The sequence below is a fragment of the Protomyctophum bolini genome (genome assembly GCF_963924005.1).
Source record: "Protomyctophum bolini genome assembly, chromosome: 23".
Lineage (NCBI taxonomy): Eukaryota > Metazoa > Chordata > Actinopteri > Myctophiformes > Myctophidae > Protomyctophum > Protomyctophum bolini.
In genome coordinates, this window is record NC_137884.1 from 9,099,153 (window position 1) to 9,117,678 (window position 18,526).

Below are 18,526 nucleotides of genomic sequence, written 5' to 3' on the forward strand. Positions count from 1 at the left end.
GTACAATGAATCCTCCAATCAAATAATCAATTATTAAAAGATTTTCCCTTCTTTGTTTGTTTTTTTAATAAACACCCATGGATTTGGGACCAGTTTTTCAAATCATGACAGGAACTAGTTAGGGGTAAAACAGTGAACAGCTTAACACAAAACATGGTGCAGATTGCACTCAATTAACTCACTCAGTTAACTCAATTAACATCCTGATAGGACAGTGTGTTCAACCAATAGTGGTTGATTACAATAGTAAGGTATTACGATTGTGCTAGTGGAATCTATCTTGAGAGATTAATTCCCCACTAATAGATCTGATTCCGAAAACAATGACGAGTATGAATGAAATATTTTCAGATATCCCTAATGGAGAATACATACCCGCAGTGTAGATGTCAAAATAAGTGGGTTTGTTTGCCATGTTGCCGACAGGCTCCAGTCCTGGCCCCCTGGCCTGGACCTTGTTGGAGTCTCCCAAGGCTTTGGACACATTCACCGCAAAAGGACTTCTGTCAATGTCCTGTCCAGCAAACAGCACCTTCACCTGGACAGAGGAGAAGACACAGAGTCCGGTTAAACCACCTACTGCATCAAAGACACATTTAAATATACTACTACAAACTGAAATAAATACACAATGTCAACTACTGTTGTGCTTACTTGGTGCAAACCCTCCACTTTGGGCAGGTAGACAACTGAATAGGTTCTTTTCTTGTCATTGTTGGGGATCACTCTGGCCTGAAAGTGTAGACAGGTACTGTTTAGTGCAACAAATTCATCTTTCATGTATGTATGAATCATGATATACAGAACACATTCTGTTGAGTGAGGACAGGCGACCATGTTTATTACATTTTCACAGCTCAGACAGATCATCCTGGTTTCCAGTGTAAAATATCATCTCATCTCTTTTATCCTGAGGCCATAGGCCACACTGCCTAGACTAGAGCATGGTTGGTTTCTTTGATAGTTTATTTGTATATATTTGTGTGTGTGTGTGTGTGTGTGTGTGTGTGTGTGTGTGTGTGTGTGTGTGTGTGTGTGTGTGTGTGTGTGTGTGTGTGTGTGTGTGTGCATGCGTGTAGGCCTATACTGTACATACTCACGGAAAGTTGAGAAAACATTTTTTGTGAAGCACTTTTCTTGTTATTGGTCAAGTAATATAGATAACAATTTCCATTTTGGAAACCACATCACCACACTAGGACATAATGTACACAAGCGTCACTTCATGCAGCTTCACCACTGAAGTGATTTGATTTGTGTGGCTTTGTTCATAAATTGTACACATGATTACACTCCGTATTTAGTTACTGGTGGTTACTTTCTAAAGCTCAATCTACAAAAATAAATATAAATACACCAAAAACGGGTGTTCTCACCTCTTCCGTGTGTCCCTCGGGGTCCTCTATGTAGACCAGAATCTCACCAAGACCAGCCTCCACTGTCTCCACCAAGAACTCTGCAGGCTTTAGCACCATGTTGCCTCTGGGCTCAATACCTGAATGGTGAAAACAAGGGAAGTACAGAGAGAGAGAGTTAATATAATACCATGCAAAGCTAGGGACGATTTGGACTCTGTGTTGAGTTGAGAGTTGATATACAGCGATATAAGTGAGTGAGTTTGACGGGCAGATGTTTGCCTCACCTGGTCCGTAGGCCCTGGCCATTTTGGGATGCAGTGTCTTGGCACGCAGAGGAGCTCCAGGTTTGAGCTTGGCTTTGGGGAACTGGGACAGATAAGTCATGACAGAATGCTCGTCCACATTGGGGTCCACAATCTCCTCAGGGGCAATCACCTATAAACAACAAGACAGGAAAAGGGAACACAAGAGAACGTTTTAATAAAAAACTAAGTCTGAAGCAGTCTGCATGGGGCAACAAGGAAGGGCCTTTAATTAATATAAACATGGGAGGAAATACTTGGACTGTGTGTGATTCAAGTAGCTGTGATCGAAATTGGGAAAAGGAACAATAAATGAAAGACAAGTTTGAGAAATAAAATAAATAAAATAGTCAACTATAAAACTAGAATAGACCTAGTCAAGACTTTAATTTTATCTTAAAAACCCTTCTTAAAAAAAGAAAATAAACAAAATATAAATTAATGTTATTTGGGGAACAACTAGAGAAGTGATAAAAAAAAGGCCTGGGTTACTGTATAGGAAAATGGATGTAGGTCTTGGTACCGTCGACCTTGACATAAAATTTAATACAGCGCTTGTCAAAGTGTTGCATCAGGTATTGTTAGGAAGGAACACGTTACCACAGAGTACACATAAAACATTTAGCCTCTGTTGTGGGAAATCTAAAATATCTATGAAAATAACTGAGGTTTTATATTTATAAGTTATATAAGACTCTTAAATGAAATGTCATGGTAAAAGGAATAATGACATCAAAGGGGAGAAAAAATGGAAATGCCAACTATTAGTTTGCTTTTAAAGGTCAAACAAATGTGGTGGGCACATGTGGAAACAGCTTCAAAAGCATGAGCAGAGAATCCAAAGTGGCTCTGGTGTTAGGCCTTTTGTACTGTGCCCAAAACAACGTGTTTCCTGTTGATGGCTGTGGCATATGAGAGGCCACAGAGTAAGCCAGGAAACAAATCTGTGCATGCTGTGTGCATCTGCCGTCTCCCTCTCTCATGTCTCATCACACTGTGTGCATCTGCCGTCTCCCTCTCTCATGTCTCATCACACTGTGTGCATCTGCCGTCTCCCTCTCTCATGTCTCATCACTGATTTGCTCGGTCGGTCTGCTCCCTGATTGGTTAGTCATTGCGACCGTTTTCTTTTTTTTCGACCAATGACAAAGCTTCTAGGAACGTCTTTGAATGCAAATTGTGTCAGAGACTCAAATTTTGGTAGCGTTCTACCCATTGCTGGCTGTCTGAATACCAAAGAAAAAGGTAATTAAAATGTTGACATATTATTGCTTATAGCAGCTTTAAGTTGACGATTAATTGTCGAACAAATAATTGCGATTAACTATTTAATTGTGCTTTTGGCATAGGAATTCTGAACATTTAATATGAATAGAAATTACATTTCTGTTTGCCTTTTAGGCTTCATAATTAAAAAACAAAGGGCTGAAAGAAATTACTGGCATCTTTTATAAATGTTACTTTTATAAACACGTTACTTTGTGACCTGTTGTAAGCTTGTAGATCAGCTATTTTTTATGTATGAACATGGACACGATTATGACAAAATAATTGAAATTATCTCAAATAATGTGAATTATGTAATAACTGTGACAACCCTGAGTCATTATTTTTGCTTTCATTGTACATGCTGTCAGCCATGAGTTTAGGGTACGCTAATTTTAACCCAGGACCAGGGGCATGCCTGGAAATAGCCCACACTGGCATTTGACACGACTAAATAGGTACCGGCTGATGCTGGGTTGTCGAACATTACCCAAATGAAAGTAAAGGTTGACCGATTACAGGACTGTCATAGTGGCCAGTGAGTGCAGGGCCTTTAAAACACTAGCATGTCTGAGAGGTCATTTTGACCGTTTTTTTTATTATTATTTTGAAGTTGATTATCTTTGCCCATGAAGCTTTCAGAAGGTTCCCCTTCCATGACCATCATCATCCATCACCATTCTATCATCTCAGAAATGTTTGACATCTGAAAGAAATTCTAAATGTGAATTTAAATTCTAAGCACATGCTAATTTTGCTGATTTTACTTCAGACATGCTAGGCTCTGGTAATACCAGTCACGTATAGCGTATACAATACATCATGGGTTCCCAAACTTTTCAGCCCCCGACCCCAAATATGCTGTCAACCTAACCTAACCCCGGAGGTAATTTGATGCACATAAATGTGCACGTTTGGTGAGCATTTGTCTGCAATTTTTCAATGTAGACTACCGCAGATTTATTAATCATTTCATTTATTTAACATTTTCAGAAAGCAATTACCCACTCAATGAAAAAAAGAATTCCGTGATCCAGATGTATTTCTATATTTATTTATGTTCAGTTCAGTTCAGTCCAGTTTCTAATAAAGTCAATGATTGTTTATTTAATATTGTCTTATTTTTTTTGAGTCATCAACTATCGCCTTGTCCTGCTACAAACTATTGGTCGACCTCCAATTAAAAGCTGCGTAGAACATTCAGACCAGCATGCATTTTTGATTTGTATCCAGAATGAACACACACACACACACACACACACACACACACACACACACACACACACACACACACACACACACACACACACACACACACACACACACACACACACACACACACACACACACACACACACACACACACACACACACACACACACACACACACACACACACACACACACACACACACACACACACACACGCTGCAAAGGAGCAAACAAGCATAAATCCTCAGCTACTCCACCCAACTCTTACAAACACATGAATACATTGAATAAAAACAGCTTGAGAAAAGAGAAATAGAGCCAGTCCAGGCCTGCGCTGCAGTCTTAACAAATCTCTCTTGGTATGTATTCTTCCACATTATCTCCTTACTCTCCTTCTCACCCTCTCAAATAATCCAAAGCAGATTTCTATACTCTATGGAGAGGTTTCTCAGCTGTTTTTCTAACCACAGTATGTGCATGCGGTCATTTGGCTCTGAAATGAGAACTTTACAATACATGATGAAGTACACAGGACAGCCCTGGATATTCACCGACTAATTAGGGAGTGAACATGCACGCACGCACCAGGCATGCTGGTCTGAATGTTCTACGCAGCTTTTAATTGGAGGTCGACCAATAGTTTGTAGCAGGACAAGGCGATAGTTGATGACTCTGAAAAAGGATACACAAGGCTGTCCTGGAAAGACTGAGGAATTTTTTTTTCCCCCAGGCCATTAGGATTTTAAATGATGACATGGACCTTGGGAGACGACAGGGATCAGGTCACCCCCCCACACACTTGAGCGTGGAGAGGGGCAGTTGAGTGCACGTACGCACATACAACCCCCACCCCCCCTCTCCCTTCACATGGACATGACATTAATACCTCTATGGACATTATTATTATTATTGTAGTCTAACTTAATTATGTATTATAGTCTTGCTATTTTTAGGGTTGGAAGTGGTTTTTTTTTGCTTTAGCACTCACGCACTCCTGTTCTGCAGCAGCTAATGATGTCTGTATAACTGCGCAGGACAGAGGGTGTGACATCAGCATGCTCTGTTGGTCCTGGGTGGCTTAGATGAATATAACCGTACCTTATTCCAAAGTGCACAAACTCTTTCCAATGAAGCCCACTGGACCACTATCTCAGCGCAGGACTAGCCAAACGCAGTCCCAAAACAATACATAAAGTCTGTCATAAAAGGCCTAAATTCCTCATATTCAGCGTACCTAATAGGTCTCTAAACGAGCATTTGGCTGTACTCTAGCTTAACTGATTCTTTATTCTTTATTTGTTAGTGAGGTCTACGTTTTAATGTGACTTCATTAAATAGGAAAATTCCTATGCCCACAACGTGAAACAAAGACAGCAATGTTTGCATGGCCTAGTAAAATATAAATCACATTCAGAATCTGTTTATTGGCCAAGTATGTTTACATGCAAGGAATTTGACATAGGTGCGTGTGTGTGTGTGTGTGTGTGTGTGTGTGTGTGTGTGTGTGTGTGTGTGTGCGCGCGTGCGTGCATGCGTGCACATGTACTGCATGCGTGCACGCATGAGGGCCTGTGTGTTTCTTTTTTAAGTATAAACGTATACACTGTGATAAGAAAGTAAAGATTTGGTCCAGGTGTGAGCATGAGCAGCATTAGACATGCTGTTATCAGGTCATTTTCAAGTGATCGGAATCGGATCTGGAGCAAAGGAATGTGATCGGGACATCCGATATCCATATAACAATCCGTACTATTTTTCTATGGCATAAGTCTTCTACAGTATATCAAAATATAAATATCGGATCGGGAAAAATGATCGAAATCGGATCGGGAGCAAAAAAAACGTGATCGGGACATCCCTACATGCTGTGATGACAGGAGGCGTGTACTGTAATTGATACTCTCGCTCATCTCACGGCTTGGCACCGGACGTGAGTTCACTACATCTATCCTTGACTATATTGGTTATGCAGACTGGTAGAACATAATCATTGTATTTCCTTCCTGGTGTTTACTGTCATTTATACTCTGTTGTGCACAAACTCCTGTAGATCGGCTATTTTCAGCAATTGTACAACAAACTACTGTTATCTTCTTACCTGTGGCACGCCAAGCCAATCATCAGCCTGCTGCATGGCCTCTCTGGCGTTCTCCACAGGCTGACTGGGGTCCCAATTCTCCCAGTCAGGACACAAACCTGTAGGACAGGACAGGAGGAGAGGAGAGGAGAGGAGAGGAATTATTGAAATGAAAAATGCAAACCAAAACCAACAGAATACAATCTCTGTGTGTGTGTGTGTGTGTGTGTGTGTGTGTGTGTGTGTGTGTGTGTGTGTGTGTGTGTGTGTGTGTGTGTGTGTGTGCACGTGTGCGTGATGTCAACAGTGTAATGTATCCTTGCTGTGTTTTGTCCTCCCACACTCAATGAACAGTTGCTGGTTTTGGTTTCAGCCCAACATCTACTCTCATTCACAGGAACACACTCCCATGCACACCGTAAACACACACTCACACACACACACACACACACACACACACACACACACACATACATAGCGTACACGCACACACGCACGCGCGCACACAAGCACTCGCACGCATACCTATAACACCTACATACCGACACACACAGCTCCGGATGTCAACAGCAGACCAGGCTGGACAGCCCAGGGACCTTTAGAGGTGTCAACTCTAATGAACTACTCTTAGGGGTTAATGAGCCTGAGCTAGCTGCCTTGAGTCTCCTTCATTATGGGCTTGAATTATTTTTATTAAATTCCAACTCTCAGTTTGTACAGAGAAGAGAGAAGTATACAATCTGACAAAGAATGCACCTCATATGGTTAGCTCTGGATTGCTATGGGGTCAGACGGTCAGTAAACAGGCAATATGACCCGGGATCCAAGATGGCCGCACCCGTCAACTAGCATGGTAGCAGGTAGAGTTGTGTGGTCTTAAAAGGGATAGGTTCACCCCCAAAATGACGTGTTTCCTCCTCCGCATCATCAGTGCCCATACCCGAGGCGGGGTTGGCGAAAGGGTCTTTCTGTGTGGAGTTTGCATGTTCTCCCCGTGTCCCCTAGGGTAGGTACCCTCACAAAAAACATGCAGTAATCCTGGTCTCTATACTGATGGAGGGGAAAGGAACTGGTTGGAATAACGTGTTCCTTCCACGCGCTACGTCCAACCAGGGAAACTCCCCCCTGTGTAAAGGAGCAACTTGGACACTCAGGCATGAAGGAAGCATCAGTTCAAGTCTGTTGCTCTCCCCTTGTCCCCCATATGGGGACTATAGGTTGGCGTGTGTAGAGTTTTTGTCGTATTCCTAAGCCAAGAATGATGACCAGCAGACAAAAGAGTGAAGAGTCTCCCTTTGTGTCTCCAACATTTTGTTCTATTCTATTCTGTTCTATACTATTATCCTCAATGAGCAATGAGAGTTAGGAGAGCGAGACACCCCATGCACAAATTGTGAGTCAGATCTCCCCCAAAATATTCACAAATCCGCAAATACCCACATAAGGATAACGCTGGCCTGATGTCATTAACATACATTTAAACAAATTAACACACTGCTATAATCTGGTTACTCTACAATATCATAGAGATGAAGGCTCACTGAAGACAGAACACGGTCTTCCTACTTTGGTTTCTTCTGTTGCCTCTGGCTCTCTTCTGGAGCCAAGGAATTTTTGGCAAGCACAACAATACACATAAACACACACAAGCGCAGTGGCACTTAGACCTCCTCATGAAAAACATAAGAAATCAATCACATAAAGCTGTGCACCTGACATGATCTCACATAAAACTAACATAAAAAAAAAACAGTTACAGAAACTACTTATGAATGTTAAAGGCAATGCAATGCGAATGAATTTCATGAACGGAGCAGTGGCCGGATCCGTGCTGAGTCAGTTTAGGTGGTCAGGCCCCCCCCTGGACCGTGTCTTCCAGAGTCTGGCCTCCTGCCCAGCTAGGGCCTGAGCTCAATTAAATTGAGCCTTCACACAAACAACCAGGTCTGTGGCTAGAATACTGACAAGCTCCCCCAGTGGGGATCACTCAGTTCTGGGGGGCTAGCTGTTGGAAAACATCCCCCTCCTGGCCAAGACCCAGTGACCCACTGCTCCAAGCACACTCTCTCTCTCTCTCTCTCTCTCTCTCTCTCTCTCTCTGTCTCTCTCTCTGTGGGATGTGGCGATTGAATGTCCATGTGTGTCCCCCCCCCTCATCTCCATCCCCACCATAACTCCTGTCTCTCTCTCTCTCTTTCTGTCTGTTGTTCTCATCTCATCTGATAGTTTTATAAGGTCAGAGCGGCTGCTTCTCGTTATGAAGGATGAAGAGAGGACTAAGTAAGGGAAGGAGGGAAGGATGAGAAGAGAAGAGAAGAGAAGAGAAGAGAAGAGAAGAGAAGAGAAGAGAAGAGAAGAGAAGAGAAGAGAAGAGAAGAGGGAGGGAGCATGTTGGGTGACGGGTGCAGAGAGGCACAGCGAGGACATGTACCCTCCCTCCCTTAACTGAGAGGAAGTCAGGCAGTTTAATTTCACTTTATTATCTGCTGTCAACCGCAGTGTTCTGATCAGAGTAACAGAACAAATTCCATTAAGCAACCCCCGCCCCCCCCTTTCCACCCACCCCACCGCCCCACCCCACCCCGCCCCCCGATAATGTGTTTTTTATTGGTCTAATCAATCAAAGTAATAAGGCGCACTGCGTACTTTTACAGTCTTCTTGATGTAACTCCATTCATACTATCTGATTCCTCTCCAGGCCACCCAGAGACTTCCTGACTGATGTCATGTGCAATGTCTCACCAGATCAGTTGATGAAAAGCCTACTCACATGTTTTACTTAAGTAAAAGTACCAATACTGCAATGTAGAAATACTCTGTTACAAGTAAAAGACCTGGAATTCCAAATTTACTTGAGTAAAAGTACAAAAGTATTGCTAAATGTAAAAGTACCAAAAGTAGAAAGTACTCATTATGAAGCACTCTTTTGAAAATAGCAGATCTACAAGCTCACAATGCATTGTGAGCTTGTAGATCAGCTATTCTTAAATGGCCGAAATGTATATAGGGCTGAAGTGGTTAATGTATGTTCATTGTTTTGTAATAATAATCAAAATCTACAAAGTAACTACTGTAGTAGTAGTAGTAGTAGTAGTAGTAGTGGAGTAAAAGTATAATATTTTCCTCTGAGATGTAGTGATGTAGACAAACAATTGGAAATACTCAAGTAAAGTACTTGGGAGATCTACAAGCTTACAACACGGCATGGGAAACCTTCATTCATACCACAAAACATAAATCTGCCTTTACCTCAGCCTTGCTCCCTGGACCAATGAACAGCCCTGCTCCCTGGACCAATGAACAGCCCTGCTCCCTGGTCCAATGAACAGCCCTGCTCCCTGGACCAATGAACAGCCCTGCTCCCTGGACCAATGAACAGCCCTGCTCCCTGGAACCAATGAACAGGCCTGCTCCCTGGAACCAATGAACAGCCCTGCTCCCTGGAACCAATGAACAGCCCTGCTCCCTGGACCAATGAACAGCCCTGCTCCCTGGACCAATGAACAGCCCTGCTCCCTGGACCAATGAACAGCCCTGCTCCCTGGAACCAATGAACAGCCCTGCTCCCTGGAACCAATGAACAGCCCTGCTCCCTGGACCAATGAACAGCCCTGCTCCCTGGACCAATGAAATACAGCAGTGGTTTTCAACCCTTTTCATATCAAGGCCCATTATGTATTGAGCGTTTTAGCCATGGACCACCATTTGATGAGATTTCGCCTTTCAGACCCAAAACTTTAGGTGATTTTGTCCACAATTCCATGCTGTATTGATGTTGTTGGTACCATAGAGATAACAAGCCAACGTTGAGAAAAATGTCATTTCAACTACATATTCTAATTGTGTAGACTTCTTGTAAATTAAGAAATGCAGACGTTAATGATAATGATAACCCGTACGGGGTCCATTTGGTTTCATTTGTACACTCTCAAGAGTTAAAGATCTATAAGGGTCCATTTGGTTATACCAACTCTCCATCATTTAGCTGGAGACCACCTGGAACCCCCTCAAGGACCACTGGCGGTCCCGGACCACTGGATGAAAACCACTGAAATACAGTCTAGTTGTAAACACTGGCTTTGTCCTTAAAGGCAAAGGGCCACCGGTCAGTGATTTCAGTCAGGTCATATTTTACCTTAACTGACCACTGTTCAGGATTTGCATGTTCTTCATTTTTTGGATTTTTTCCCCCAGAACTTATATTTTCCATCTTTTTAAAGGGATGGATCTGGTTGTATAAACTATGTTACTGCCAAAAAAAAGTAATAAGTAAGTCTCTCTGGAAATAATCATCGGAATATGACCACATTTGGAGTGGATGTTCACAGACAGGTTTATTGTTATGCACAGAGTGTCTGAACATCCAGTCCGAACATGCTGATAATTGTGGAAAAGCTAAATAAAAACGTCACTCTTTACCAAACTAATTCTGCAGTAAAATATACAACAATTAATTTAAAAATATAGATAAAAGCAGAAGTTAAAAGTAGTTTGAACTCAGTGGTACCTCAAAAACGAAAATGACTTTTTTCATCTCCCCCGAGGACCAGAAAATACCCCTAACCAGGGGTCATCGCCATGTTGGACTTGTGGTGGGCAATTTTGTAAAAACTCAAATTTTGCCATAAACATACAAAATGAGCGGACAATAAGATTACCAGAAACACATACAGAGCTAGCCCTGAATGACCTGAATGTCTGTAACTGCCTGGTTCAAATGGAACTAAATGGATTTGGCTCCATGTGTAAGGCCCCTTTTCCACCAAAAGAACTTTGGTTCTAGAACTGGTTCCGTTCTTTATTTTTTATGATGGTTTATATCACGTCTGCATCTTCCAACCTGAATAGAGGGTATGCGCATGTATGAAGTGAATAGCAAATCGAGTGGCAAATCGAGTGGCAAAGTGAGTGGCAAAGTGAGTTTGATGTCATTTAACGTCGCTTAATGCAATCATATTGCTTGGACTTATGATGGTCCCAGCAAATAAAATGTTTGAGAACCACTGGTAGTGGACTCCTAATGTGCCATAGTGTAAAACAGTGCCATATTCTGAAGAAAACCTGGAGACTTGGGAAAATAAGAACATTGGCGTGTAAAAAAAGAACACTATTTGCCATGGACACATTAACCCGTGTACGGACATATTGATGAGCCCCCCCAACCCCAAATTCCTGTGCGTGTGCGTGTTCATGTGCATGTGCATGTGCATGTGCATGTGCATGTGCATGTGCATGTGCATGTGCATGTGCGTGTGCGTGTGTGTGTGTGTGTGTGTGTGTCTTACCTGGGGCACAGTTGTCCACCAGGGCTCCCAGGGCCTTGCCGTCCCTCCAGTCTCTGTGGAAGTTGTTGATGGGCATCTGGGGCACCTTGTTCTGGATCCAGCCCAGCAGACGCTGCTTGGGGGTGAGCTTCTTGGCGTCCTCATCGTCCTCGTCCTCCCACATGGGCATGGAGATGGAGTAGTGCAGGATAAGGGTCCAGATCAGACCCAGGATCAGCTTGAGGTTCCCATCGACGATGGCCTTGGAGTCTGTGGACAGCCAAGAGATAAATGGAGACAGTTTACAGGATGTATTTACTCACGGACAGAAAGGTAAAATGAAAAGACAGAGACAGACAGACAGACAGACAGACAGACAGACAGACAGACAGACACATTTTCGAAGGAACAGATCTATAGTAGACTAGATAAGCGGTTTCCGAATTCCGATATATTAAAAAACAAAAAAGTTAAATAGGCCATAATCGGATACTTTCTTACTTTCAAAATAGATCAAAATGTAATGTTAATACATGTTATTTGTGTTTGTATTTAGTTCTGTCAACAATGTGAGGATGACTAGCATTGGCATTTCCACATTTCAACAGATGAACGTGGCTAAAAATAGGTCAACTGCAACAAAACACTTTTAGTAACTCCTGCCAACTAACCTTTATTTGTGTCTAAATAAAAACAAACGCATTGAGTTGTGTACAGTTCCAAGTAATTGTGGCAGCATTAGCCTGCGGTGGCAAAGACAAACAGAGTGTTGAAGCCAGAGCAAAGCTGCGATATCAACCACAGAATGAAGAGATCTTCGTAGTGCACTATTTTATTACCACGTACAGTATTATGCTTAATTTATACTTTGTTGCGTGACGGTGTTGCTCACCAAAAATAGCAGATCTATAAGCTCACAAAGTGTTGCTTATTGAGTTTGTAGATCTGATCGGCTATTTTCGGCAAACAACACCAGCACACAAAAGAGTATAAATTAGGCTCTATTGTGCAAAATTGGACACTTTTTTGGTGCACTGTATAAAAGCCCAGGCCAATATATTATGTTACAGTTGCAATGGCCTAGCTCTCTCTGTCGGGAGAGGACATAAAACGTACAGAAGACAAATACAACCTTCATTCCAAGGGTTGCAACTTTCCAGCAACACTTACCTGGAATCTAGACTAGGTGGTATTTACTTGTCAGCAGCACCTTGACATTAGATCGTATAGATATAATGTACCTATGGAGTGTCACTATTCATCTGCTACATCTCCTGGCATGTTGCCTTTACAAGAACATCTGGTCTCAGTTTTAGACTTTGGACGTATATTTGATTTTATAAGGCCAGCTCCTTGACAGAGCTGTAAGTTGCGGTCTCCTCCATTGAGCTGGACAGCACAGTGGGCCTGCGATAGCACACTAAGGGCTGATGTCATTCAACACTGGGGCTCTGGAATGAGGTCAGTTTAAATAAGAAACACACACACTCCCTGGAATCTAAACAAGGGCAGAGAAGAGCCCACCACCCTGGAATTAGTGTAGCTGGCTGGCAAAACTAAACTACCGCACTTGCCGTTTCCAAAAATTCAAACAATTTCAACAAATCTCAAAATCTCAAAAAGTCAAAATGTATAAGTTGTGAACGTATAGATCACGCACGTACAGACGTGCACGCATGCACGCACGCATATACACACCATGTCCCCTCAAACCTCTGTCCGACCACCCCAGCGTGACCCCACACTTGAGAATAACATAACCCTGCCAAATATAATTTCCCTACTTCCTTTCCTTTCTCCTTCTTTTCCTTTCGATCCAGGTCATAACGCTTTCTCCATATAATACACCACAGAGTGGTTCTTATTCAGAACACAGAACTATAAAACAGGCGTGATGAAAACCCCCTGCCTTCCTCCCTGTCAGACATGTAATGGAGAACCTGCATTAACTGTGCCGGTACAGAGTGTAAGTACTGAGCTGGTCCGAGCCCAAAGATCGGGGCTGCGAGATATGCAGAACCGTTTCGTGTTAGTGACGTTTGTATTGAAGTTTCTCAGGAAAGGGCTGGTGTAGCAAGATATGGCTGTATTAATAATACATTCTCCACTTAGGATAACAAGCCTAAAGGGCCTTCTCCACCATGCACTCCACACCATGCATGCACTTAAAGGCGTAGTGAATACGTTTTTCACACTTTTAGACCATATCATATGGGCATACCCAACAATGGATGCCAAAGAAATGGGCAAATTCTCATTTCTGTGTGTTTTTATATCAAAACTCCATAATTTAATTACTTCCTGAAAACGAAAACGTCCTGCGTGATGACGTGTAGAGATACACATCGATAAAAGCCAATAAAAATGAAGCTCACCCGTTTAATTCCCCATATCTGCGCATCAGTCCAGCACAGCTGCTACTGATTACAGAAATCCTCAGTTTTTATTCCCATTCAAGATAACATCCAGACAGTGTATTACTCGGCTTCAACTTAATCATCACGCTAAAATATGTATCTGAAAACATTATAGGGTAGAAATAAGCCACATAACAGTAAACTGGTACAGCTGGCAAACTATCTGACTTGTAAACAAACACACACCATGCTCCTGTGTATAGCATAGCTACCGTCCCTAGCTACCGTCCCATCGCCTGAAGGGATGCGACGCTCTGATTGGTTCAGAAACTTCAGAGCGGTGTTTCATGTTGAAACCGTCTAAAACTTCTAAATAAAATGCCCACCATTTCCGTTTCCCTACACCTTTAAATTACACCAAATCTCTTCACTGAAAAAAGCCATTTACAAGCTTTCCTATTATGGCCAGAAAAGGGACACCATTTCCACACTGACTTGTCACACACATACATCATACAGTACAAAGCATTTGATAAGAAAGGGCAGAATGGTTTGGTCATTTCTCATTTAGTGTTTGTCCTGTCCCACGTTCTACTGTGGCCCTGGGGTCTGTTAGATCTCACATACGATAGTCGGAAGTGAGAGCAGACTGACCGGTCAGCCAAGACATTCCAATACGTCTGCAGAGTGCATGTGTCCGTAATGTATGTGTGTGTGTGTGTGTGTGTGTGTGTGTGTGTGTGTGTGTGTGTGTGTGTGTGTGTGTGTGTGTGTGTGTGTTAAGCATTGGTGACAGCCCAGGCCTGAACATATCCAGGTTCCCTGTTTTTAAACTACTAACTTGTCAACAGCGTCTGACTCCATTTCACCACCTCAGATCAATTACAAATGTATCGCATTTCTTCTAAATTGCAGCTACAGCAGCATGACACTGCTTTGACCACTTAAAGATGGAGTGCCATAATCTTTTTCCACGCTAAAACATGATCATCAGGTCTTATTGTTATATGAGGAAGAAGTTTTTCAAAAAAGTGTACAGTATTTGTTAAAATGTCGTTTTTATGTGGGCACCCCCACCAGTGCATTAAGTATGCCTGGTTAGCCTGGTGGGTGGTGATGGGTGGTGATCTACCTGAACTTAAGCCGCACCCACAGCTGTAGTTGTATGATAAAGGGGGAGGGGTTAGGAGAGGGGCAGATAATGTGATGTCACTATATTACTGTTTGCTTCATTGGCACGTTTGACTGTCAAGGGTTCAGCCTCCAGGAAGAAACCCTAAATGCAAAGGGAATACATCATTGCACATAAAAACGACTCCAGGGTGTCTAATGAAGTACTGTCACCTCATAGACCCATGAAAAACTGCTCTATTCATACAGTGGACTGAGGCAAAGACTGGTAACTGGTAAGGGTTATAGGGGACAACGTGTGATACTTGTCGTCATCCTTACAGTATTCCCACTCAGTCATGGGTCTGTGTCTATGAAAAAAGGTGCTTCGTTGATCCCATTTTCACCCTGGCCTGACAGCAAACAAGCAAGGTCGTCGTTCAGGCAACAGCTGTTGACGTTATTTAGCTAGGATCAGACACAGCAGACAGGCATGGCACAACGCAGGTCTGAGATATACAGCCGACAGTGAGGCAGGAATGATTTACTTCAACACATACTTCAGACATTAGCGCTCAGGTGGCACAGGGGGTAAAGTTTTATCCTCCGCAGTGCCTCCAAATTGGGTGGGAGTCTGTCCACATGAACACGACTGCCCGTGAATGTGGGTGGGAAGCTGGGCAGGAAGGGTGATCTCTGTCTCTGCACTAGTAACTCCTACAGGTTAGTAAATGGGATTAAGAGGAGTGTGTTCCTCGGCAGGCTTTGAATCACCCTGGTGAAACTCCTCACTGGCATGCATGTGAAAAGAAGTGCTGGGGATTTATTCACATGGTGCTTTTCCCCCCATATAACGGCCAAAGTCAAAGTTAATTCTCCCATCAGTCTGAGGCACACATTGGCCTGCCTTCAGATTGCCTTTTCTGGTGCATAGATAAGAGAAGAACCTCACATATTGATGTTATCCTTGTACCATTCTGTGCAAGGAGCTGTCAGACACACCAACCCAAGAGCAAAACTCCTACTCACAAACACAGTAACACAAACACACACACACACACACACACACACACACACACACACACACACGCTCGTGCGTTTTCCTACTGACAATCTCTAATTAAGTGATTGTGGAACGTAAACGTCGTTTACAATTCTGCATATGTGCATATGTATATTTGTTTATCTACTACTCATTTCTGTGAGCCCCATTCTCCTCTTTCCCACCGTTTCTCCTACTGTAGTTGTCTCTCTCTGGCTTTTCCCCCTTTTTCTCTCCAGTTCTCTCCAGCCACCCTGAGGGAGCAATGGAAGGGGTGAAGAGGATGAAGGGAACTTTTTTTTCCCAAAGACAATGCAGCCTTTCTCTCTAAGAGGACATTGTCTCACAGCAAAGTGACCTTTAAGCTTCTCATTTGGGCCATTTGTTTGTTTGGAAACCCTGGGCAACCAGTCAGGGTTGCCCGCCTACTGTATGTACTGTATGTGTGTGTGTGTGTGTGTGTGTGTGTGTGTGTGTGTGTGTGTGTGTGTGTGTGTGTGTGTGTGTGTTCGCGTGCTCGCGTGCGGGTATGCGTGCATGCAATGGAGCATTCGCAGGGCAAGAATGCGTTCACACAACCCCCTTGTCTGTTTAGCTCTTTCGTAAGTCTGCCAAAACTGCAGCTCTAGTTCCTGTCTCTTCTAGCCTGCTGAAGTGGACAGCGCTGGTAATTATGACATGGTACCAGCTGTTCAGAAGAATTGGGTCCACTAAAGTCCAGACTCCAGAGAGATTTAGCAGGTCGTCAAGCATTTGTACCCCCTGGATTCAAATTCCGAAACCAAACAACCACCTAAAGTCTTGTCCAAGCGAGATATTAGGCATCTGTGTTTCACACAGGTTTTACTGATATGCTACCCATAAATCTGACTACGCAATATTCTGACCATGGATCCCCATACTAATCCTATCCCCAAACCCTAACCCTAACCACACGCGGAAGCCACGGGTGAGTCTTAACCGGTGACATAGTTGAACGGGATGTCGGACTAACGCGTTTCTCCCTGGACAGAGACGTTGTATAGAGAATATAGGTGATGACAAATAATACAAGTGATGATTCAACATCATGACACAGAGAGGAATTCTGTACCCTATTTCGACAATTCTGTGAAACTGTTACGGTCAGAATGGGTTTTTACTAACTGTCCAACTTGAAACAGAACTCCTGACTGGCAATCAGCCAATGAAACTGGAATTAAATTAAAACCATGCATCGTCATATAATCAAAGGGATGCAGGGTTATGGTCTGCGCCTTCATCCAATGCGCTTCACAATGTGCATCACATTCACACACCAATGACGAAGGAGACTATGCAAGCACCAACCTGCTCATCGAGAGCAGTTTAAAGTGCCACAAAGACAGCAGAAGCCAGGGATCGAACCGGGGACATTCCCGGTCCTCAGACGGCCATGGTATCTCCTGCCGTACATCCATCTCAAAGTCTGTATGACTCATGAGGAAACTGCAGCAACTCCTGTTTCCTGTTGACTCACGGGTGACGGATTAGATGAACGTACCGCTCAACCCCTGCACTTCCTGTCCGCCAAGAGGCACTTTCTATTCAATGGCCAATTGGGTTTCCCTGCTGTGTGTGTGTGTGTGTGTGTGTGTGTGTGTGTGTGTGTGTGTGTGTGTGTGTGTGTGTGTGTGTGTGTGTGTGTGTGTGTGTGTGTGTGTGTGTGTGTGTGTCATTACCATCGTTAATGTAATAAGGTGCTAATAGGATGCAGTTGCAAGTCCTATGTGTTCTCTCCTTACACTGATGATAAAGTGATAAATGAGAGGACAAGGGGGGGGGTGGACAATTCAGCAGAGAGAGGGAAAATGTGATTCTGTGATTGTATTCTGTCCAACAGTTGGGAAGCAGAGACACATACTCTCACATTTTCCACAGGATTTCCCAAAGACAATATAAAGCATGTCCAAATAGAAAATTGAAACTCTTGCGCGCACGCACGCACGCACGCACACACACAGGGTAGGACGACAAGGAACAAATGCTGTCACACAGACGTAGACTAGCAGGTATACAAGCAGACACACACACACACACACACACACACACACACACACACACACACACACACACACACACACACACAGGCCAGCTGACGACCTGCTACATTCCCCAGATACACACAATATGGCGGTGAAGCTTTTACGGCAGCTGGAAAAATGTTGGAAATGTAATTTATCTTCCCTGAGGGCTTCACAAAGACCCATTGGCTATTTAAAGACACACACACACACACACACACACACACACACACACACACACACACACACACACACACACACACACACGCACGCCCATGAAACACCTGTGACCAGTTAAAAGACTGAAGACCGCCACAATGTCCAATGCAGACTTTGAGACTTCGCTACATGCATGCACACAATAAAACGCAACGCTCATGTGCACATAAACAGACTGAAACTAACCTAACCAGAATGTTTGAAGTGTAGTTCTTTGATGTAAACAGGGCCATATGTTGCACACTTTGGGTTAGCCGAAACACTCACAGAACAATCCT

The 18,526-nt window shown here is 43.3% G+C and overlaps 1 protein-coding gene across 15 annotated transcripts in view; it reads right to left on the reverse strand.

Moving 5' to 3' along the window:
* flncb (filamin C, gamma b (actin binding protein 280)) overlaps positions 1 to 18,526 on the reverse strand; it is a 69,221-nt gene that overhangs the window by 35,390 nt on the left and 15,305 nt on the right. For all 15 annotated transcript variants that reach the window (XM_080757820.1, XM_080757831.1, XM_080757818.1 and 12 more), the window contains exons 2-7: positions 11,500 to 11,748; positions 6,236 to 6,333; positions 1,643 to 1,793; positions 1,377 to 1,495; positions 655 to 732; positions 376 to 538 (exon numbers count right to left, since the gene is read on the reverse strand). In XM_080757820.1, coding sequence (XP_080613946.1) covers positions 376 to 538; positions 655 to 732; positions 1,377 to 1,495; positions 1,643 to 1,793; positions 6,236 to 6,333; positions 11,500 to 11,748 — 858 coding nt within the window. The remainder of the gene's footprint in view (positions 1 to 375; positions 539 to 654; positions 733 to 1,376; positions 1,496 to 1,642; positions 1,794 to 6,235; positions 6,334 to 11,499; positions 11,749 to 18,526) is intronic.